The sequence below is a fragment of the Paramisgurnus dabryanus genome, chromosome 15 (assembly GCF_030506205.2).
Source record: "Paramisgurnus dabryanus chromosome 15, PD_genome_1.1, whole genome shotgun sequence".
Classification (NCBI taxonomy): Eukaryota; Metazoa; Chordata; class Actinopteri; order Cypriniformes; family Cobitidae; genus Paramisgurnus; species Paramisgurnus dabryanus.
Genome location: NC_133351.1, coordinates 5,545,194 through 5,568,975, shown reverse-complemented (window position 1 = coordinate 5,568,975; position 23,782 = coordinate 5,545,194). Strand labels below are relative to the sequence as shown.

General features: G+C 36.1%; 1 protein-coding gene and 1 long non-coding RNA gene across 2 annotated transcripts; one reads left to right on the top strand and one right to left on the bottom strand.

Moving 5' to 3' along the window:
* Nucleotides 1-7,099: 7,099 nt before the first annotated feature.
* On the bottom strand, nt 7,100-22,440 carry LOC135733540 (uncharacterized). The gene is made up of 3 exons (XR_010526972.2): nt 21,703-22,440; nt 20,071-20,145; nt 7,100-7,652 (listed from the first exon to the last, which is right to left on the bottom strand). It is a non-coding gene; the product is annotated as an uncharacterized lncRNA (long non-coding RNA).
* Nucleotides 16,606-19,054, top strand: LOC141280839 (uncharacterized). Its single transcript, XM_073811953.1, has 2 exons — nt 16,606-17,614; nt 18,520-19,054. Exons 1-2 carry the CDS (start codon nt 17,029-17,031, stop codon nt 18,555-18,557), a joined length of 624 nt encoding a protein of 207 aa, XP_073668054.1. The 5' UTR covers nt 16,606-17,028; the 3' UTR covers nt 18,558-19,054.
* Nucleotides 22,441-23,782: the final 1,342 nt, after the last annotated feature.

Here is a 23,782-nt window from a genome sequence, read left to right as displayed (position 1 = left end):
TACGTACACTGGGTAAGAGAACAAGGTGTGAACTATTATTTAAGTGCATGAAAACCAAAGACGACATAAAATCAAAAGACACGTGCGCACAAAATCTGCAATCTCTGTTAGTCACTAGGAATTGGCTTCAGCTTCATATATTTATCTGTAACATTTACATTACTGTAAGTACAAGCTATTTATTCTGTTTGTTTTATAAGTCTATTGTAGTTTTTAGAGTACTTTCATGCTGTGCTTCAGCCCCAATGAGATTTAAAGTGCATTGAATCTCTGTTCTGGATGGTGTGGAGGAATACGTTCATATTCTAATCAAGGTTAAGTAAACATTTCATGGCATGCATGTGCAGTATGGCTGTCTGTCTTTGACATTTAATTCAGGCGGTCACAGTCATGTGTGCATTCTTTCAGCATGGCTCATATTCCCCGACTTCAGGAGTCTTCCCTTGTACTGCTCTTTCGGGAGGAAATTATTTTTCATAGCCCCCGAAAGAGCAGTGCATTGCCAAGGGCCGTTGCTGCGCTCTGCCGAATCCTCTTCTCTCAGCTTCCTCAGGAGGGCTTTCCTTTAAACCTGCATTAAAATAAATCCTAGATGATAGCTTTGGTCCTGAATAGGACCTGTGATGGGTTAAATAAATAGGCATTTAAGTAATAGGCTGAAGCATCTTTAATTCAGTTATCAGCTGCTATACGTCACACAGGTAATAGTCAAAATAGTATTTAGGCAATTACGTAGAATTTTTTTTAAATTATTTTAAAGGATTTTTATTTTTAAGATCATGGGTTAAGTGTTCCAGGATATCTCAGTGGTAGAGCATTGCATTAGCAGTGCAAAAGGCCATGGGTTCAAACCCAGAGAACACACAAAGGCCTACTGATAAAAAAATGTATACCTTGTAATGCACTATAAATCAATGCCAGTGGCGGCTCGTGACGCCTCATCCGATGGCGCAAATTCAAAATATGTGTTTGTTGCGTCATGTGAACCATGTGCATCACGTGTTTTGTCAAAATAAGTGCCTGCTGCACACGCGTCAAAACCGTTTATGATAAAAGAGACGCTCACGTTCACAAAATACACGCAAGATACTCCCTTAACACTAAACTCTGATTACGCATGAGATTATGCGAGTATCTGGCAAACACGAGCGTCTCTTTTATCATAAACCCTTTAGACGTGTCTGCAGTAGGCACTTATTTTGACAAGACACGTGATGCACACAGGATCACTCGATCAATGCCAGTGGCGGCTCATGACGCCTTATCCGATGGCCCAAATTCAAAATATGTGTTTGTTGTGTCATGTGAACCATGTGCATCACGTGTTTTGTCAAAATAAGTGCCTGCTGCACATGCGTCAAAACCATTTATGATAAAAGAGACGCTCACGTTCACAAAATACAAACAAGACACTCCCTTAACACTAAACTCTGATTACGCATGAGATTATGCGAGTATCTGGCAAACGCGAGCGTCTCTTTTATCACAAACCCTTTAGACGTGTCTGCAGCAGGCACTTATTTTGTCAAGACACGTGATGCACACAGGATCACTCAACGCGCAGAAAACATATTTTGAAATTATGAAACACACACGACGGGCTTCATACATGTTGGGATGAACTTTGCATCGAGCGCCCTCGAAAAAGTCACCGGCCACTGATCAATGCATCTGCCAAATGCATTAAAATGTCAATTTAAAGTGTTATTTCAATCTCTGTCTCTTTGATATCATGCAGACTAAAGAGTCATTTTCAATTTTGTACTGTGCCAGTTGACTCGGATATCAGAGATATTTGAGGGATGGAAAGTGCATTATTTTACTACAATATCCATTTGTTGTTGGTTTTCATTATAATGTTGTGTTGTCACTGTTGTGATGTAATCTAACTGCAAATATTTTCATTTCGACAACATTCTTTGCTCCCATGGTTTCCTTTCAAGAGTTTGTTTTCCGATACGCTTCTCGAGATTGAATTATTATAGACTAGACATAATTGTGACCATTAAAGTAAAAGGTAGGTTACCCACATTCTCCACTGACCAGTCAGGAGAGCTTGTCATGAAGTGAAAAATTCATGAAATTATGAATCGGATGAGTCTACAACCAGCAAAGGATGAGCATTTTGTTACTATACAAAACTCATTCTTTAAAATGAATGGGGCTTTTACATTTACATTCATGCATTTGGCAGACTCTTTATCTAAAGAAACTTAAAGTGAATTTAAGCAATACAAACTACATGAAACACTTTTGGCAAGACATTATATCAAATCTCACGCCACACAAAATCAGCCACAGATGTACAGAAAGTCCTGGAGTGTACTGGAAGGATTGTCAGATGAGTTCATGTTATTTGACAGAACGGAAATAGATTTTTTCGTGCGTCTGATCCTGGATCTTTCTCGGACCTGCAGATCCTCTGGAATCGTGCTTCCGACGGCATGCGGCAAGCCGAGGACACGCGCTCACACCCAGTGCGTCACGCGATGACTCATTCGTTTTGATTAATGTTTAGTTTTAGGGATCTGTTTCTCATAATCTGTTGTTTTGACTTAAATGACCCTGTTTTGTGCAGTGGGATTAAACTTGAGAATGTTGGCAACAGTTGAAACACGCCACAGAGAAACACCTTCCAGCGCTGACAGACCTCACTTCAGAAAGATAAGTTTGCGATGTTTTCACCATCAGCCCCACATGGGATAGCACATGGTTTTCTGTACAATTATTTATTTTTCATTGAGTTACTTTAGTATTTCATTGTCACATTCATAAATATGTTAAAATATGAAAAGGTAAACATGTTACCCCTTATAGGCATTCTACATCAGTACGATATAAATAGTTAAGTAAAACAGAAATTAAATAACAGAATAGTTATTTTGCAATATATTATATATACAAATATATTTGCAAGTATGTTTGTACAGATCAGCTTTATAAACAGTGAAAATTGTGACCCTGTGGACAACAAATCCAGCCATATAAGATCCAATTTTTTTTTAATTGAGATTTATACATCACCTGAAATATGAATAAATTAACTTTCCAATGATGTATAGTTTGTTAGGTTAGGACAATACAGCATTTGGCCAAGAAAATACTTTTGGAATCTGAGGGTACAAAAAAATCGAAATATTGAGAAAATCGCCTTTAAAGTTGCCCAAATTAAGTCCTTAGCAAAAAATTACTTATTACCAATGATACATATGTTTTTGATATTTACAATAAGAAATTTGCAAACTAACTTCATGAAGAATAAACTTAGCTTAAAATCATGATTTTTGACAAAAAATAATCAATAATTTTGACCCATACAATGTATTGTTGGCTATTGCTACAAATATACCTGTGCGACACAGTTGTGCAGTAAGGACACTTTATTTGCATGCTTTAAATTTTATTTTTATATGAAGTTTATTTAACTAAGTTCAGGAGGATCATGGACATGTAATCCAACCATAAATATAGCCGTCCCTCACCTCTGTCACGTGACAGTTTTTGCAGGATCCCTTCTCCACCCCATAACCTCACTCTTTGTTTCATCTATCCCAGTTAAAGAGAGTGGCGTACTCTGGATTCAGGCAAAAATTCTGAGCTCGGAGCCCTCCCCTCGGACAGCACACCAAAGATGCTTTATCTCATTCCCTATCGATTACATGTTAATGCAAACTCGTGAAACGGTTTGGATAACACACATTTAACCCATGACCTTGTGTTACTAACACAATCCTCCACCCACCAGTTGAGCTATAGGAACATGTTAAAATCCATCCCACTTAATTTGCCTTGAAATCAGCACAAAAATATTAAGTTACAGTATTTATCTAGACATATGAGTTACATGAAACACAACTTTGGTTGCAATCTGTCAGAGTTGTTGGATTCTACTGCATTGATCTAACAGAAGTATATTTAGCATTGCTTGTAGTTGGTCATACAACACAGTTAAATGAAAGTACTGTGACCTGTAATTACAGTTGTTCACCTTCTGTTAGAGTCTCGCAGAAAATTGTCTGTGTGGTGAATAGTATTTGAACGAAAATTATTGAACCAATCAAGGAAGTGAACTATATAGTAGTCTGGTTTAACATTGAGATCAAGTGTGCAATTTTGTGATAATGATTGTGTTTAATTTATTTTTATGTAGTTCATGGGAAAGTAAGGTTAGTTGTTCTTTATATAAATAATTTTTTTGTGTCCATGGCACGAAATTCAGCTTTTTCATGCCTTGAGCATGAATGTCTTTTTCGTGACACCAGCATGAATTTCTATAAATAGTTTCTCGTGTCCGTGGCACAACTTTCTTTTTCATGTCAGTAGGATCTACTTTTATGTATTGGTTTCTACATGATTTTCTTCCGCTTTTAAAACTATTCTCACATGGTGTTGGGCTCAGAGTTGGGGTTTGGGTTAGGATGTCCTAACATGTAACAGAAAGTAGGACTGTCACAATGGTTAAATAATTGTCTCATCACGATTGTTTGACCTCATCGCGATGTTTTCAGATCACCGCAATGATTGCACATCTCTTTAAAAAACACAAGGGGGAGCTGCAGCGCCTGTATAAACGAGACAGTATCAGATGGCCTCCTTAACTTAAAGTGTATACATTGCAAAGCCATTTAATACAGTGGAAAAACAGCATTTAAAGAAATATTGCAAAACTTTGATTAGTAGTATGAACTGTCAGGTAAAACATAAATTTCCAAAACAGCAATTCCAAATTTAGGGAAGGGAAGGATGCTATTGTTAAGGATCTGGAAGGAATAAATTTTTTTGCAGCAAAGATATATGCATTAAATAATTACTTTTAAAAATGTTTTATGTGTATTAATATTTACTGCCTGCTAAACCTTGCAAAATATTTCATTTAAATAATCATCACAATTTATTAGACCATCAGCCGAATTTTATTATCATGACAGCCCTAACAGAAAGTGATTCTAACCCCAACCCCAAGTGACAATGGTAAGAAAAAAAACTATGAGAAAACAGTACATAAAATGAAACGAAAAAGAAAGTTGTGCCACAGACACGAGAAATTATTTATAGAAATGTGTGTAAGTGTCACGAAAAAGACATCCATGCTCAAGGCACGAAAAAAAGCTGAATTTTGTGCCATGGACACGAAATAAATTAATACAATTTTGCGTGACTATAACAAGACTTTCTGTGAGATCAGTCTGCTTTGGCTGCTTTTGGGAAATGTAAAAAATCCCTTGGGTTATAAATGTTTCCTTATAATTTTAGGTGAATCGTAAAAAAACACCTTTAATTTGACATCTATCTCATTTCTTTGTGCCCAAAAAGGTTGCACAGCTCAAATCATTTCCTCCTTTATGTGCAACTTAATTTCTTGCAGAACAGTTCCAGAAATTCTGTAAGGTTGACACTCTGACATGTTGATGTTTGTCGTATTTTTTGCCTTACTGCATTTGTTGCTTTAAGGCAAATGCTTTCCCTTATCTCAGGCATGGCAGTGTAAACACGCTGGCACAGTGCCTTGTGTGTTCTAGACCCCACTCTAAGATCTGCCACTTCCTCCAGTTATCCTTTCCACTGAAACCATGCAGACCTCCAAATTGCTCTCAGATGTCTGCTTGGCGCACATTTAAAAAAGTGGCTTCTTTTCCTCTGAGCTGAATTATTCATACATTAAATGCTGCAAGAATCTTCTTCATTATAGATCTAGGTATGTTTTAAGGGCATCGTTTTAGGCCTTAAGAAAAAAATTATACATCCGTTTTTAGTGCCATATAGCACCGGTGAAGCTCCTGTGTAGAACCATATAGGGGCCATATAGCACCACTATAGCACCACATTTGGTTCTACATAGCACTATATGGTTCTACACAGGTGCTTCACCGGTGCTTCACCGGTGCTATATGGCACTAAAAACGGTTCTTCTATGATTACGAGCAAAGAACCACTTTTGGTGCTATATAGCACCGTTTGTTTTTAGAGTGTAGAAGAACCTTCTTTTTTTCATATCTTTTTATAATCTGAAGAATCTGTATCCACTACAAAGAAACAGAAAGGTTCTTCAGATGTTAGAAGTTCTTTATGGAACCATTCAGTCAAAAATGGTTCTACTATGGCATCGTGAAGCGCCTTAATTTTTAAAGGAACACTCCACTTTTTTTTGAAAATATGCTCATTTTCCAGCTCCTTTAGAAACTTGACTCTTCTGTAGTTACATCGTGTACTTAGACCGATGGAAAATTACAAATTTTCTAGGCAGAAATGGCTAGGTTCTATATTTTAGTCTGCCGTTATAATCAAGAACTTTGCTGACATAACATGGCTGCAGGAGATGCAATGATATTACACAGAGCCCGATAAATAGTCCCCTGCTATTGAAAGTAACCAAGGGGACTACTTTCGGCTGCTGCGTAATATCATTGCGCCTCCTGCAGCCATGTCCGCAAAGTCCTTGATTATTACGCCAGAATGAGAGTATAGTTCCTAGCATATCTGCCTAGAAAATCGCAACTTTTAATTTTCTGTCGGTCTTAGTACACGATGTAACTACAGAAGAGTAAAGTTTTAAATAGGAAATCGAAACTCTTTGGTTACTTTTTAGCGTAATGCTAATGGTCTAATCAGATTCAATGGATTATGCTAAGCTATGCTAAAAGTGGTACCACCAGACCTGGAGATCAGCTGAATGGATTCCAAAATGGTAAAAATGTTTAACATTAGGGGAGCTGGAAAATGAGCATATTTTCAAAAACTGGTGTCCTTTTAAAAGTGTACTGCAAACTAATTTAAGACATGCCAGAATTGAATGCAGTAGTTGGCATCTGTGTTAAAGTCAGAAGAGCAGTGGTTAGTTTTTTAGATATATGTCCTCTTTCTGTTTTATAAAGATCTTCCAACAGCTGATACATAACTCCATAACCTCAAGAGTTTTTAAAACATACCCTGGGACGAGAGTTGATTATATTTGTTGCATGGTTTTGTGTATTTTACCCCTAAATGAACCTATAATATATGTATTAAATAAAACAAATAAATAACCAACTTGAAAACTATCTAAATAAGAGCCAGACCCACATTTTATAGTGTACCATTTATCAGTTTTATTTTAGAAACAGCATGTTTTTAGTGTTCTGAGTCAATCATAATGTAACTTTGTTGCTTATGTTTTTGTGCTTCGCCTGAAAAAAATGACAAACAAAAATAGTTGCCTTCAAGCTGTGAGATGACTCGCACAGGGTTTTTTACTCATACAATGATTATTCATGAGAACGAAGCAAACAATTTAAACACTGAAATGAGTCATTTAATCACGGTGTTTGGGATCATATAAGCAGTACTTCACAGTCTTAGTCATTTTATTAATGCTTCTTCATTCAGATACTAAGGCTCTGAGAATGTGGTGCAGTTATTTTGCTCTCATCCTCTGTGGTTTTCACACGACTGCCAAATATTATTTGTCCATGTGAGTGAGATCTAGGACTGAAGCACAAATCTGATTTCACACACAATTACTTGTCAAAATGTAAGTAGTGCAGTTCATGTTTGCTTCCAGCCTGATCTCACGAGAATTTTATATGTATTTTACAAGTTGGCTAATTCCATATCACGAAAATCTGACTTTTTCCATGTTTAAGTGCTATAATTGGGTCCCCAGTGCTTGAATCAACCTAGAAAATGTGAAAAAGATGAACACATTAGCTTAGTTTTGGTAAACCATTCTTTGAAAGCATGTGAAAAAATAGGTCATTAAAATATGGCTCTCCCTGTGATGTCAGAAGGGGATAATACCGCCCCTTAATCGGCACTATCCAACCACAGCACTGTCATTAAGTGATAAAAAAAAGTGATCAGCTCATTTGGCTCACACCTACAAAGTGGCAATTTTAACATGATATAATAAATGATCTATATGATATTCTGAGCTAGAATTAAAGGCACACAAGGCAAGTCTGAGTATTATTTCTCTACTAGCTCCCCCTAGTGTCTGGGAGTAAATGCGTTCTATATCTAAGACTATACGAGACTGAAGGACACCGGACATCGGATACAGCGAACTTGCAGGTGGGGTATTCTTCCTACAGACGGTAGGGGCGGGCGAGAGAGTCTTCATTCGTCATGTAATGAGTCATTTAACCATATACCGACTTACGAAGATGATTTATTAACATAAAAATGCTGCCTTGTGTCCCTTTAACATACTTACTCTGGGGACACGGAAGATTTATTTGACATCTTAAAAAAGTCTTGTGAAATGTCGCCTTTAATTCGTACAAAGTGAATTGTACAAAAACATACGATTATCAATAATAAAACCCCATCCCTAATCTAAACATCACAGGGGCAAAAGGAAATCATATAAAAATCTATTAATGTGATCGTATGAATTAATACAAATTTTCCACCTCATAAAATACAGACTAATTGCCAGTGTTGGGGGTAACCCATTACAAGTAACGTAATAATTACGTAATAATATTACTTTTCTACAGTAACGCATTCATTTTAAAATGTACACATGAATATTTCAGCTACTTTTTAAAAAAAGTAATGTGAGTTACTTTTCAAATTAATTAATTCTATTTAAAAAATAATAATGTACAAAATTAAACTGAACGTAGTCATGTTAAATTAAGAACTCTATGCGTGCGAACCTAAGCGAGAAAAATTTAAGTCAGAAACGGAGATGGCAGGCCAGAGCTTGACATTTTTGCGATGGAAATATGCAATTTCTGAATGCAGAACTTCTCAGTCAAAAAACACCTGCAAGGCCTGAAAGAGATCAAGCCTCAGCGAAGTAACAAAAAGTAACGTAAGTATTACTTTCCATGAAAAGTAACGAAGTAATGCAATTAGTTACTTTTTTAGGGAGTAACTTAATATTGTAATGCATTACTTTTAAAAGGCACTTTCCCCAACACTGCTAATTGCCATGGGATAGCGTTGGCACTTCTGGTTCTAGCTTTCTTTAAATCTAAAAAAATTACTATCAAATGGCCAAAAAAAATCTCCAGATCGTTTCAGCCTGATCCCACGAAATTCAAAAATATTTTACGAGTTGGCTAATTCATACGACCACATTCGTAAGTTTTTGTACGATTTGCCTTCACCTCTTGACGTTGGGGTTAGGGGCGGAGGTTGGTTTCGCAGTTGTTTTTTTCATGAATATCATATGTTGTGGCACGATTAACTTCGTATGAATTAGCCAACTCATAAAAAATATATACGAATTCTCATGAGATCAGGCTGAAAAGATCTGGAGCTTTTTTTGGCACAGACTAGTCTTAGGCTATGTCCACACGAAGCCGGTGCATTCCCTATCTGATCATTTTTTTCCTTGCTCTAAAAAAATAATCCGTAGACACGAAACCGACTGAAAGCGGTGTAGTATATATGCCGGACCAGTATGGGGCGCTGTAATTCTGCCACAGATATGCACAATACACGGAGAAGAAGACTTTGAGCATGCGCATAACCAACGTATGGTGTTGTCCATTATCGCTTGTTGGTCACCACAATTGCATAGAAGCAATAGATTTAGCTGTAATAAAGCTAGTAGGCTTTAGTAGCTTCTGTAGCACGAACACAATCACGTAGTCCGCCGTTATTGTTGTTGCTGTTACGTGTGACGCTTCGGACACGTGATGTGATGACGTTTTCGCTTCACAAAATATACGGATTGGCTGTACAGACGAAACCGCAAGGGTGTCGGTTTCAGATTTATCCACTTTAGGACCCGGTTTCAAAAAATAGCGGATTCAGTCTCCCAAAACGCCGGATCCGTGTGGATGAAACGCCAATACGATAACAAATTTATACGTATACAGTGATACGCGTCTCCGTGTGGACAGCCCCTTAGTCTGGTCTTAATGATAAACATCAAATGGGCGGTTTCCCGGACAGGGATTAGACTATAGTCCTAGACTAAAATAAATGTAAGAGCTGTCCAAACTGAAAACTACTTGCACTGACGTATCTTAAAATACATCAGTGCCCTTTGTTTTGCCCCAAAATGCAAACAAGTAATGTTTTAGTAAGGCATGTTTGTAAAAACTAGTTATATTTCCTAATTAAACTAAGGCCTAGTCCTGGTTTAAAGGAGCATTTCACCCGTAGAAACATTAGTCTTTATTGAAAGTGTGTCATATTTGTAGTCAAAATGTAACATACATTTAGAATTTGGTGCCTATTTGACCGAGAAAATGGGTGTTTGTAGTCTCACCCCCTCAACAAAGATATTGCACTTCCTTCTTTCAATGATGCAAAATTATGATTTTTACATCATTGAAAGAAGGAAGTGCATCACTGAAATCTGTATTTCTCCTGTCTCAGCGGCAACTGAGGAAATGATGCACGACCATCCAAAAACATGACTGGGGTTCTAACTATACAAAGCTTAATGCAAAGGGTGAAGTGTCCCTTTAAGCTAATCCCTGTCCGGGAAACCACCCTAAAAGGTTTTATCTATGTATGTCATTCCCAAAGTTCCTTTGTTTTAAGATTTGTCTTTTAGGAAAGCTCAAAATGGCAGAGTGTCTTCTCAAAACTTGAAACAAACTCAACACATTCTTTATAGCACTAACATTTTCCCTTTATTATTAATCCGGTGACTTCTGAGACCTGCTCAAGATCCAACCAGAATATTGGCTGCACCTGTGGCCAAAACTCATTTGGTCTTTATCCTATTGAGTGATAAAAATAAAGGGATCTAACCATTCACATATGACATGTCAGCAAGATCTCAGCCCTTTGGCACAAGGGGAAAAAGCTCAATGTCTGGTCAGTTTCTTTCTTCAGCGACACATACTCAACAACCAGAGAGCTTTGACCCCCTGAACCCACGAGGTTGTTCAAAAGCTCAACTACAAAAATTGAGATCCTCTGGAACAATTAGAGAGAGGGGTGAGAGATAAAGAGAAGAACTCACTTCTCATTTGTTATTAGCTTTGGATAAAAACTAATAGACTTTGGGAGAATTACTGGTTTGTAAACAGAGTTTGGCAGTGTGAATGTGATACACAGACCCGAGAGGTTGTCATATTGTATGTGGATTGTTAAGATGGTGACGGATGCTTTGCTATCTATCCTCTGTTCAATGCACAGGAGGACTGTTTGTGCAAGAACATTTTATGAGCCTGATGCCTTTTCCAGACGGGGCTGAGCGATGGAAAGGGCCGGAAAAGGTGGGGAAAGTGTCCCACAGTTTTAATGAGAGGAAGAGTGTGTTCACCGGCTACCCTGTATAAAAATAGACGCCGGATCCTTTCACCACTTCATACTTAATTTCTTGCATTGACTGCTTACTTATCGTTGTTGCTGTATAATTCTTCGTGGTTTTTTTTTAGGGCTTGACTATAAGGTTAGAGATCGAGAGGTGCGTGCATACTAGATGCATTGCTACGGTGCATCGTTCCTATCATAATCGTTCAGACTGGTTGTGTTGTGCCTACAGTTAATGGACACCTGTTTCTGTTTTTGTCTGTCTAAAAATATATATAAAACTTCTGACTGTCACATCAAAGCAAGTTATTTTTGGTTTGATTTTTGTGCTTTCACCAAAAATCCTGCAGGCGCCTGTGATGCTTTGTGAAGGCAAACTCTTCTAAAACTCTCCACACTTTTGATTTCCTCTCTCGCCCTGTACCCAATTACCGACTGAAATGTGCACCTGGAACTTAAGGGGGGCTCTGATTGTTTAGACATTTTGTTTATTTGCGCAGAACAAGGCACTGATCCAACAGGCCAAACAGACACATGTAGCACAAACAAATGACTTGGGCAATCAACTAGTTAACGCTGCTAATGCTATGCGAGACAATGAGACGGAATGAATTACATTCTTATGCTGGATTCTCCAGCAAATGCAATACAAAATCCAAACTAATTGAAAACACACACAATGAGTCACAAGTTTGAACACATGACTGCTATTGTTCATTTTGTGTCCTTTAAAAACATTCTTAAGGCTTTTGTCTAAAAGCTTTAAAGTTCACTATTGGCTGTTTATGCTGCAAAGTTTGGTAATATCCTGTAGAAATCATGTTAAGTCTGTTAGCATTACCAACACATTGACGTCATTCTATGTGGAAAGTGGACAACAATTCGTTTTGGAAGGTCATGACTATTAAATGTAAGGCGGGTACGCCCACCACTACAACAGCATAATTTGTATTTTACTCTTGCTTCACACTATTTTATAAACCGTTGGAATACATGTTCACCAGACCAGAGAATTGTGTAGACAAATTCACAATAACTTGTTATGGTCCGTGTAGCTTGCCGCAATATCCAAACACTATGGCTTATTAGCAAGCAGAGATTACAAGATGACTGTATCTCAATGTTTACAATGCATACTTATAATGGCCCAATACTTCCAAGCAATACAATCAAAACAAAAACTGTAAATTTAAAGAGTAAACAAAAACATTGCACTAATCCAAGTTGACTGTGGCCTCAGTCATCCCTAGAGGAAAGTTCAAAAGCATACAATTACTCTGTATTGATAAAACTAATTGTACAAAATTGTGTAGAGGTAAACAGTGTGGAACAATCAACAGACATGATCATCTAATGTCCTTTAAACACAGCAGAGCATGTCTGACATCTGATTGAAGCTGTTATTTTGGAGGTGTTATCAGATCTGAAGGATTGCATTCTGTGGTTTTGGGTTTTTGCCGTGGAAGGCCATTATTTCAGCATAGTTTAACAGTTGCTATCTGGTAAGGTAACTAAACATTTTAACACAAACACATACTGGGACTACATACATTCTTCATCTAGGCATATATGGCATATTTTCAATCTGCATAAAAGAGGATACAATGGGTCAGCATTCAGAGGCATAGGGAGGCTTGCTCATTGTTTGGTCTCCAAAAAGAGAAGAGGCAAAAGTTTTAGTTTTCAGTGATGTCTCTGAACAATGTGTGTATTTGTATATTTTACTATTTTGTTAACTGTAATGTTGCTGCTAAATCAGCATTACTACAATTAACATAAACATTGAAAAAAAACCAAGAAAACCGAATACTGAATGATTGATTTTAAGGCGGAGTGCACAATGTTTGAAAGCCAATGTTGATATTTGAAATCACCTAAACAAACACGCCCCTACCCCAATAGAATCTGGACCTTCGTTTAAAAGACCCGCCCCACACATACGCAACCCCGGCAAGGTTGTCGGTTAGTAGACACGCCCCTTACTGCTGATTGGCTACAAGTGTGTTTTGGTAGTCGCCTGTCTCCTTTTCCAAAGCGTTTTTGAAACATTGTGCACTCCGCCTTTAAAATGGCTAAACTAAACAATAACTAGCATATAACTATATTGGATTTCACACCATCTTATCGTAAAATTGTTGCAACATCTTTATGCTAAGCTCGTGCGCTGCAGCATTTTAAATGCGCTCTTTAAATTCGGATGAATTTTGATTGGATGATTGGTTTATCATTCATCCTGGAAAATTGCACTGAAAGGCATCCAATGATATCGTTTGCCTGTATAATTTTGGTTGCGATTTTGCAGTAGCAAGATTTAAAGGAAAATAAAGCAAATTGCGCACAATTTGCAGCAACTTACAATTTTTAGAAAATGTTATAGAATTCTATGGAAAATCTGAGATCGTGTTCAGCCAAAGCCCACCTGAAAGTGCATCTAATTAGAGTAAAGTATCTAATTTTTATCACACAAGACTTAATCAATTGATAAATGCCTACCCCAGGGCAAGTCGTGTTATAGTCATGAAATATTTGATTAATTTATTTATGTTATTGACACGATTTCTCGCTGTTTTTCATCAATGTCTTTTTCGTGTCACTCAGCACGAATTTCTATAAATAGTTTTTCATGTCTGTGGCATGACTTTCTTTATCATGTAATTATATTTAATTTTTTCATTGTGTTTTCCTATTTTTAAGTCATTGTCGCTTGGGGTTAGGTTCTGGGTTTGCGTTAGGATGTAATTTTATGCATTGGTTTCTACATGTTATTTTCTTTCGCTATTAAAACTATTCTCGCTTGGAGTTGCACTCTAAAAACAAACGGTGCTATATAGCACCAAAAGTGGTTCTTTGCTCGTAATCATAGAAGAACCGTTTTTAGTGCCATATAGCACCGGTGAAGCACCTGTGTAGAACCATATAGTGCTATGTAGAACCAAATATGGTGCTATATGGCCCCTATATGGTTCTACACAGGTGCTTCACCGGTTCTTCACCGGTGCTATATGGCACTAAAAACGGTTCTTCTATGGTTACGATTCAAATCAACAGTTTTGGTGCTATATAGCACCGTTTGTTTTTTTAGAGTGTGGGGTTAGGGTTAGGATGTCACAAAAGTGATTCTAACAACAACCCCAAGCGACAATGGTAAATAAAGTAGGAAAAAACAATGAGATAACAAAATATAAAATGACACATAAAAAAGTCGTGAAAAACTATTTATAAATAGAAATCGGAAATCGAAAAAAACAAAAACTGCGGAAATCGTGTCAATAACACGAATGCATTAATCAAATATTTCGTGACTATAACACGAATTTCCGTCAGATTGGGTGTAAATGCAGACTGTGTGAGAAATCTGAAAACCGATGCCCATGGCAATCTGCTCAAAATGCCGGAACAGATTTGCGTTAAATTGTGTCCCATATCATTGGCCCGTAGACGTCAATTTAACACTTAATTTAACCAGTCTGATGATCAAAATAAAAACGTCCAAACTGCACTCAAAATGCAATATAGTATTTTTGCAAAATAAGAAATAATGTGTGTCCGAGAGAAAGTGTGAGATTAATGGATAGGACTAAATTATGTTTTAACGGAATGAAGCTTAACATGATGTACTTGTTTGATTCCTGTTACTGATGGATTGTTGACACTGGCTGCTTGCTAATGTTTCGTCTGTTAGCCGAGTAACGATCAGCTAACAAGTAATAAAGTGAAAAACTTTAAAATTAGAAAAAAAAATGTTTTCCTTTTTTTATTTTATTTTTGTCTTAGGGTCACAAATAAAATTTCATATTTATTTCAGAATATTCCTTTGATGAATTAAAGAGAAAAATTGTCGCAAAATTAAAACAACGCCACGAAATCAATTTTTTGCTGCAAAAATCTCCGCAAAAACTCTCAATTTAAGTGCCATATGAATTTAAATAGGTTAAATAATAGTTCTAAATGATCTTACATTACCCTGGTTTATTTCATTTAAGTCCGAAAGATATTTATTTATAAAATTATCATATTGATACTAGTAGCCTGCACACCGAAATGATTGACGCTTTATGGGTATTAATCTTTAATTTAACTGAATTTAATTTAATGCAGGTTATACTAGTAAATACAGTTAAAGTTAAAAAATACTACAATAATTAATTATTCTGAAGAATTTGCTTTTAATTGCAAATAAAACAACGTTTTTTCCATGCTAAGAAAAAAATCCAAAGATGAGGCGACTTCAAAAACAGAGGCTAATGGTAAGCAGATGGTTTCGTGCTTTATGTTCTCAGTACTCAGTCTTTGCGGAAGTGCACTGACTCGAGCCACGTGAGCCAATCCAGTATATTAAACCAGTACAGATTTAAATTCTGGGTTGGCCTTCATTTCAATTTTGTGCAAATGATTGTAGATTTATAGGCACTCTAAAGCTCTCTATGGTCTTTCCAAGTGTTAGTAGTTGAGTGTATAGATGTGGAGAATAGCTGGGTCTCTGCATTTGACAGCAGTATTCTTCAGGGCTGTCTGCAGAGCAGAAGGTTCTGACAAGCCTTTCTTCACTAGCCACTTACTTACATCCAATATTTGATTCAATGTTTTCATAAGAGTGTAGCCTATTATGAAGCGTATCTTTTCAAATGTGTGTCCAATAAACAAAATATAGATAAAACGTATATGTTTGCCTATAATCTGTAAATATCGAAAGAAGAAAAAACTATATTCTTCTTCCCGCTTGGTCCAATCAAAACACGCAGAAGCAAGCTATAAAACATTATTATTATTATTATTATTATTATTATTTGACAGACGTTCACTGTGGCTTAATGAAATATAAAATATTATATTATGTTTGTTTAGAAAAATAGAAAGAATGTGAAAAATTAAGATATAAAATATAAAGATGCAAAGAGATTAAATTTTGATGTAAAGAGTAAATAAATTAGATTGATTTGCTTTAAATGTAAAGTACCTGCAGAAAATATTCTCTATCAGTGACATGGAAACAAAAAACAAAAACAGACTCCAACCCACGTTAAAGTTTTGGCTTTTAACTAGTTTTATGTATATGTGAGTCACATTACATACCTACAAATAAATGTTTGTTTTATTAATTAGCCAAAGCTCTTGACAAATGTTTTAGACAACTTGTCTTGTTCCCAAATATGTATCGAAAAAATGCAATAATTTTAGGGTTCTTTGTTTTCAACGATTAATAATAATAATAATAAATGAATAAATAATAATAATAATAATTGCAAATAGCTGATTTTCTATTCTAACGCATGGCTACCACAACGATAAATATATCATTAAAAAAAGTTGGTGCAAACCACCATATATTTTGTACAACTAAAATCAGTTTGAAAGTAAATTATTATTTTTCGACCTTAAAAATATATATTTTTTCTTCGTGATTTAATAATTCGTGAATTAAAGGATGAGACAGGTGGTTACATATTTGACCACACATATGCTCCAAAACGACTAAACTTACAATTAAATGCGAGCAAATACTTCAGTCAGTGTTAGTGCAGTAAGTACGCTGCTTAAACCGAAAAGGACACGGCTTAAGATAATTTTGGACTGGACACGTGTTCTGAGTATCAGCTGATGTTGTCTAGTGCTTTTGAAATGCCAATGAAAGAATCATTAGGAGGAGGCACGCGTCCTAATGAGCTCCTTTTCAAACCTGTTGAATAGAAACAAGCACCCTGCAGTGAGACCCGAAGCTATTTAATCCCCAAGACGCACTTTAGAGGACGTAAATATAAGGCTGACCAGTTTAAAGACAGTCACAGCCGAGTTTACAGTACAAACCCTAGACACACTTTAGTGACAATGGAGGATCTGTTTTTTGATTTCGACCATGATGCTTCGACAGATTTTGCCTTCTGGGGCCAAATGGACCCCAATTTTCAGTTTCAGGGTCAGCTGGACACGTTGCTGCTTGACTGCAGCGCGGTGACGGGACAGTTGTCCCCATGGTCCTCTCTTGGGTGTCAGGCTGTGTTCCCCGAGGCACAGCTGACCTTCACAGACCTGGACTCGCAGTCTTCACAGTTGGAGGCCGGTGCTGAAGTGGACAGCTCCTCTGTGGACGAACCCCACGAGATCCACAAGCACAGACCGCATCAGCTTCGCTTGACGCCTCATCACCCGTACAAGGTGCAGCGCCACGCCGCCAACATCCGGGAGAGGAAAAGGATGCTGAGCATCAATTCGGCATTTGAGGAGCTGCGCTGCCACGTGCCCACGTTTCCCTACGAAAAGCGGCTCTCTAAAATAGACACGTTAAGACTAGCCATCGCATACATCGCCCTGCTCAGAGAAATCCTCATGTCGGGTTGTGACCCAAAGTCATACGTCGATGAATGCATGAAAAATGGATATAAGAATCAGACCAATGCCATCTGGAATACAAGTGGTAAGAAAATAGTAAACCATATATTATACAAAAGTTTTAAAGCACTATAGTAAAAATCTTAATTTAGCATACAATTTTAATTCGGCAGTACAATTTGAGGAAAAAATATTTGTAGTAGCCTATATGGATGTGTAATTACAGCTGCTGGCATGGATACACGTTGGCAAATCAAGTCTTGGTAACTTGTCCAATGTCGCAAATTTTATAATATTTGATAGTGACCTAATCGAAAGTTACATTTTTCAAACCCAAAATCAAAAACTGAACCATGGGTTTTAGGTCTCCCCAATATATAAATTGGTTTAATCAAAATAATTAAGCATAAAAAATGACAATAAAAAAATGCATTATATAAACATGGTCGTTTAGTCAACATGACTAACACAGTTATCGTCCAATTTCTCTTTTGTTAATATAGGTTAATTTTAAGAAAAAAGAAAAAAATATTTTGTGCAGCAATTCATTTCGATTAATACTACTTCTATTAATTTAAAGTTCCCGGAATGGACACAAAAATATAGATGAAAATAATTTTTGGCGTCATTTGTGAGGTACTGTATATGAGATATATTAATTGTTGATTAGGAGAGAATATGCTAATTCTTCTCAACGAGGCTTATGTCACTCAAACAGTCGTTGTTTTGCTTAAACAGTTCCTTTTGTTTATGTTTACTGTGCAGTTTATTCCCAGCTGTCCAATGAATCCCGTTTTCAAAAAGACACAAGTATTTTCCCTGAGGTGAAAGGGAGCTGTTAACCAAGTCCCAAGATTCCCTCTCCTCAAGAGGGAGTGTTTTAATAAATACGCGTGCCTTTGTTAGCCTTAGACCAGCGACTTGTTAAATGGTCATTAAAATGTATCTAAAGGCTCATGTTTGCTCTTCCTTTGTGTTGTGTAACTCCAGATCTGACAGCTCGGCTCTCTTGGATAAAGTGGGATTAACAGCGCTCTGAAGCTGGAGAGATGCTGCGCTCTCGTCTTTCTCACGCTCCTCTTCAATGGTACCATGGTTCACAGCTCTTCAGCATCTGCAGACTTCTCACCGTGTCTTGCTCTCCTCACGACACTTTTTATATTCAAATTTGTTGTGGCTTGTAGAATCAGGCTGCCTTTTGCTCATCCAGACGCGTGTTGTTTGTTGTCAATGAAGCTCGAGTCTCATCAGGACAAAGACATGCACTTGTCCCTGTGAGAGACATGAGATGTTTTTCATGCGCTTTACTTTTGAGAGCAAACCGATAGGGTACAGACTGGCAAGGTGCCTGGTGAGCACGTTCACTTTGTTACCTTTACTGTATGTAGACAAGACCGCCTTTAACTCATGCAGTTTACTAGAACACTATTTATATGTTAATGTAATTTGTATTTATTTATTTATTTAAGTTTGATCGAGTTTTTATGATTATTTAAAAAATAATCATTCCAATGTTGCTCTTGACTTTTTTACTTTTATGAGAAATAAATTAAAACTCAAAATGCACGTTGTTCGATTACTTTTTTCAAAATGTCCATAATTTTGCTTCCAAATGTTAGCGGTTTCAAAAAAAAGCAAAAAAAAAGATTCATTATTTTAGGTAGGCTACGCGTGGATTGAAGTCAAATGACGTCAAACTGACATTTCCCGCGAAATCGCAGCTCAAATATAAATCATTATTATAAGTGAATAATCACGAATCGAGTTAAGAAGACAGATTAAACACCGATTTTTTTTATATACTTGCTCAGTAACTGATTTTTGTTGATTTTTATTAAAAAAAAGTTACGTAGCCTATCCTTTATGTTAAAAGTTTTACAATTTCACAAATGTGTGTTCATTTATTCGACTTGACCTGGTATTCAGATGCTCATGGTAACATTGAATTGGCTTCCCAGCAGTCCCCTACTAAGGGGTCACATTTGTTTTAACCATTTCCCCTTTGTTTAAAAGCCTCTCAGGGGGACATTCAAACTGTATTCACTTACAACCGAGCCATTAGTGAAGAGGAAACTCATAATAGATGAGCACAACAGATTCTTTGAGTAAAGGAGGACAATCTAGCATGGGTAATCTATCCAGAACGCTGTTCTCTTTCAGGTACGGTGTGTAAAATACGTCTCACTGTCTCATGCGTGCGCATTTTCTCGACTGCTAATGGCTCTCAGTGGATAGAATTAAACTGAAGCATTGTATGGGAAGCTAATTATTACCATAATCTATCTGACAGCCCCAATACATTGAAACTTCTGCCCAATCTGACCTACCAGAGCCTGGTTAAGTTGCTAAAGGGTCGTCCCAAATCCTCAAAAAAAAAAGAATTATAAAAAAAATTAAAAGCCAGGGTTACGTCATTATTTGTCTGCAAAGCCTTTGGGTTAAATACATTTTAAAGCACAAATGTTGCAGTAAGGGTCTTTGGAGATTGCTGTTGACTTCATTTATGCATTTGGCTGACTCTATCCAGGGCGATGTTCTTACCAGAGACCCAACTTCATCTCTGGAGGCTGCAGCAGGTGTGTGATGACTCCCCGAATGAGCTCTGGTCATCCATCTCTATGACAAAATGCAATACAGAGCTTCAATTATATAGTGAACACACCAGAATTTCCCTTTATTACATGTTGCGTGACCCAGAAGAGGTCTGTCAGATCAAGTGTACAGGTGGAGATCTGATTTACCATTGAGATTTGTGCTTACTGTAGTGACTCAGGAGTTTTCAACTATTTTCTTACTAAAGGGGTTCCCAAGTTGTGTAAAAAAATGAATCAGGGATTGCTTGTGTAAAACGGACAGTTGCATTTAAGCCTGGCCTATAAGAACATGCATGTCTTGATGCTTACACTGATAAATCATTTGGGGGCAGTTTCCTGGACAGGGATTATTTTAAGCCTGGACTAGGCCTTAGTTTAATTAGGAAATATAACTAGTTTTAACAAACATGCCTTATTAAAAACATTACATGTGTTCATTTTAAGGCTAAACAAAGGGCACTGATGTATTGTAAGATGTCTGTGCAAGTTGTTTTTAGTTTGGACAGCTCTTACATTTATTTTAGTCTAGGATTAGTTTAATCCCTGTTCGGGAAAGCACCTCAAAATGTTCAAAGAGAGACTTACTTTTGATTATAAATAAACTTAACACAATGCACTGTGGGAAGGACAATTTAACTGTTGAAGCTAACTTTGTTCCACAGAATTTAGAGATCAAATATTTGAACCCACATATTTTCATCAGCATGGAAATGCTAATGGCAATATGGCATGTAATGCAGTTTCACTGTCATCTCCCCCTAGTGGTCAGACTGTCTTGCCTAAAGGAATAGTTCACCCAAAAATCATAATTTTCTCATCATGTTGTTTTAAACCTGTATGAATTCATTTTTCTGATGAAGACAAAAGCAGATATTTTGATAAATGATGGTAAGCTGATTGTAACCATTAACTTCCATAGTAAGAAAAAACAAATATGAAATTCAATGGGTGCTGTCAACTGTGTGACCATCATTTATCAAATCATATCTTATTTTGTGTTCATTTAAATAAAATAAAACTCATACAGGTTTAGAACAACATGAGGAGGAGAAAATCATCACAGAATTGTATTTTTGGGTGAACGGTCCCTTTAAAGCTTGTGTGGTGTTCAACATCTGACATTTATAAGTAATTTATTACTTGATTTCTCCAAAAAGCATACACATTGCAACTCTGTTAAAATATTTCTCAAAGCATCCAGATGAGCACTTAACCAACAGGGGTCTGTTTGTTTGGCAGAAGGGATAAGTGTTTAAAAAAAACCTGTTGAAAAAGTGACACTGGTGCTACGGGAATGACATGCTTAATCTTTTAAAGAGCTAGATTAGAAGCTACAAAGCGTTTTGAAAATTAAATACAGCATTTGAAATTAGATAAGAACTAAACTTGGGTGTAAAGCTTGTGAAGTGCTCGATAACAGACTTTGGAACATAAGTCTGTTACTTATCCATCTTTTTTGCGAATCAAGGCACGTTTATTTATATAGCACATTTCATATTCAAAAGTAATTCACAGTGCTTTACATACAAGTAGACTGGACTATAGCTTTATTTCAGCAATGAAACAAAACAAAACTCACTGGAGCCCAATAAACAGCAGTATCCTGGCAACTTCATGATGTTCTGTCTTGTTTATTTTTGCAGTGGGGTTTGTTTGTAGTCTCTGACCTAAGTTGATGGTCACACTTGTGTGAGGGGGTAAAGTGTTTTCCTGGCAGGTGTGTTTATTGTACTTCTCTAAACACGACTATGACATCACGTCCTCAAACAGCACGCTTGCAATAGAATATACATCCAAAGATTTTTGTTTTCACAGAACGCAGGATTGCAACACAATATTGCAAAGTCTGACACATGCAACATGGACCAAATGAATAGGCACCTAAACACCGACACCATCACACATCGAGTTAAAAGCTCAGTGTGTTTATGCAATGCAGAAGGAATGTTGATTCACACAGATCTCTAGATGCCATGATGCTTGAGAAATTGATCTCTGTGTGCATGTACAGTACGCCAGGGTCCCTGAGCAGATTTTCAATAGCTGTGGAACACATTTTAAATCATCCACCTGCTTTACTCATTAGCGTGGGCCTCTTAAGGCCTGTGCCTGTACACACCAAGATAAATACTGAGATATGCATTTTTTCCTAAATACACTTTTTTTGGGGAATGTCAAGGTTTGATTACTACGGAGATATATGAGCCATTTTAAGAATACCTTTTAAATCCGTTCTTGCTCAATCGATATCACAGCATTCCTTATTCTCAATGGAATCAATGGAACATTCCAAAGTCTTGTAGTCGGTGTTGTGACCTGGGACCACAAAAAGCGTAATTATTTATTGAGATATATATGTCATCTGAGAGATTAAAAATAAGCTTTCCATTGATGTATGGTGGCAAAAATCAGAATATTGATTATTAAATAATTTTTTTATATATATATTTATGGTACACTGAAAAAAATGATTCATTCAATTTACTCAATTTTTTAAGGTAAGTGTTCGCAATCAATTTATTTAAGCTACATTTAAACAAAAGTTTTTTGTTTTGTTTTGTATTTCACATTTTTTTGTTTAAATGTAGCTTAAATAAATTCATTGCGACCACTTACCTTAAAAAATTGAGTAAATTGAATGAATCATTTTTTATTAGTGTACACTGTAAAACATTTGCTGTAGTTATGCAGCTGTTTGGCAGCAACTTACAGTAGATTTAAATTTATGTAATTTACTAGCAACAGCACTGAAAAAAAATATTCATTCAATTTACTCAATTTTTTAAGGTAAGTGGTTGCAATCAATTTATTTAAGCTACATTTAAACAAAACAAAAAAAATAGTAAAATAAAATGAAACTTTTGTTTATATGTAGCTTAAATAAATTGATTGCAACCACTTACCTTAAAAAATTGAGTAAATTGAATGAATCATTTTTTTTTCAGTGAGTCTGTTTAAAGTTAAATGAACATTAAACATTAACAAGTCTTTGTCTTTCCAGAATAAAAATATAAAATAACAGCCTGATGCAAAGCATTCTGTGAACCAGAAATCCTCATCAACCTTTTTCTGTTTTTAGCCTTCAGATTTTGGTTCCCAGAATGCTTTGGATGATGCTGTTAGTTTATAGTTTTATTATTCTGTAAAGATTAAAACTTGTTAATGTTTAATGTTCATTTATCTTTAAACAAACTGTTACCAGTAAATAACATACATTTAAATTAGGGCTGTCAAAAGATTAATCGCTATTAATCGCATATTAAATTAAAGTTTGTGTTTGCATAATATATTTGTTTATATATTGTCTGTACTTATTATGTGAATACACACATGCATTTCAGAAAAAATATTTATGTAATTTTTTTATTTTTTTATATATAATATTAAATATATATATATATATATATATATATATATATATATATATATATATATATATATATATATATATATATATACATATAAATGTTTCTTAAATGCATACATGCATGTGTGTTTATTTACTGTACAGATACAAAATAATTACACACATTGGACACACATATATTATGCCAAAACAAACTTTTATTTTGTATGCGATTAATCGTGATTAATCTATTGACAGCCCTAATTTAAATCTACAGTAAGTTACTGGCAAACAGCTGCAAAAATATTAACAT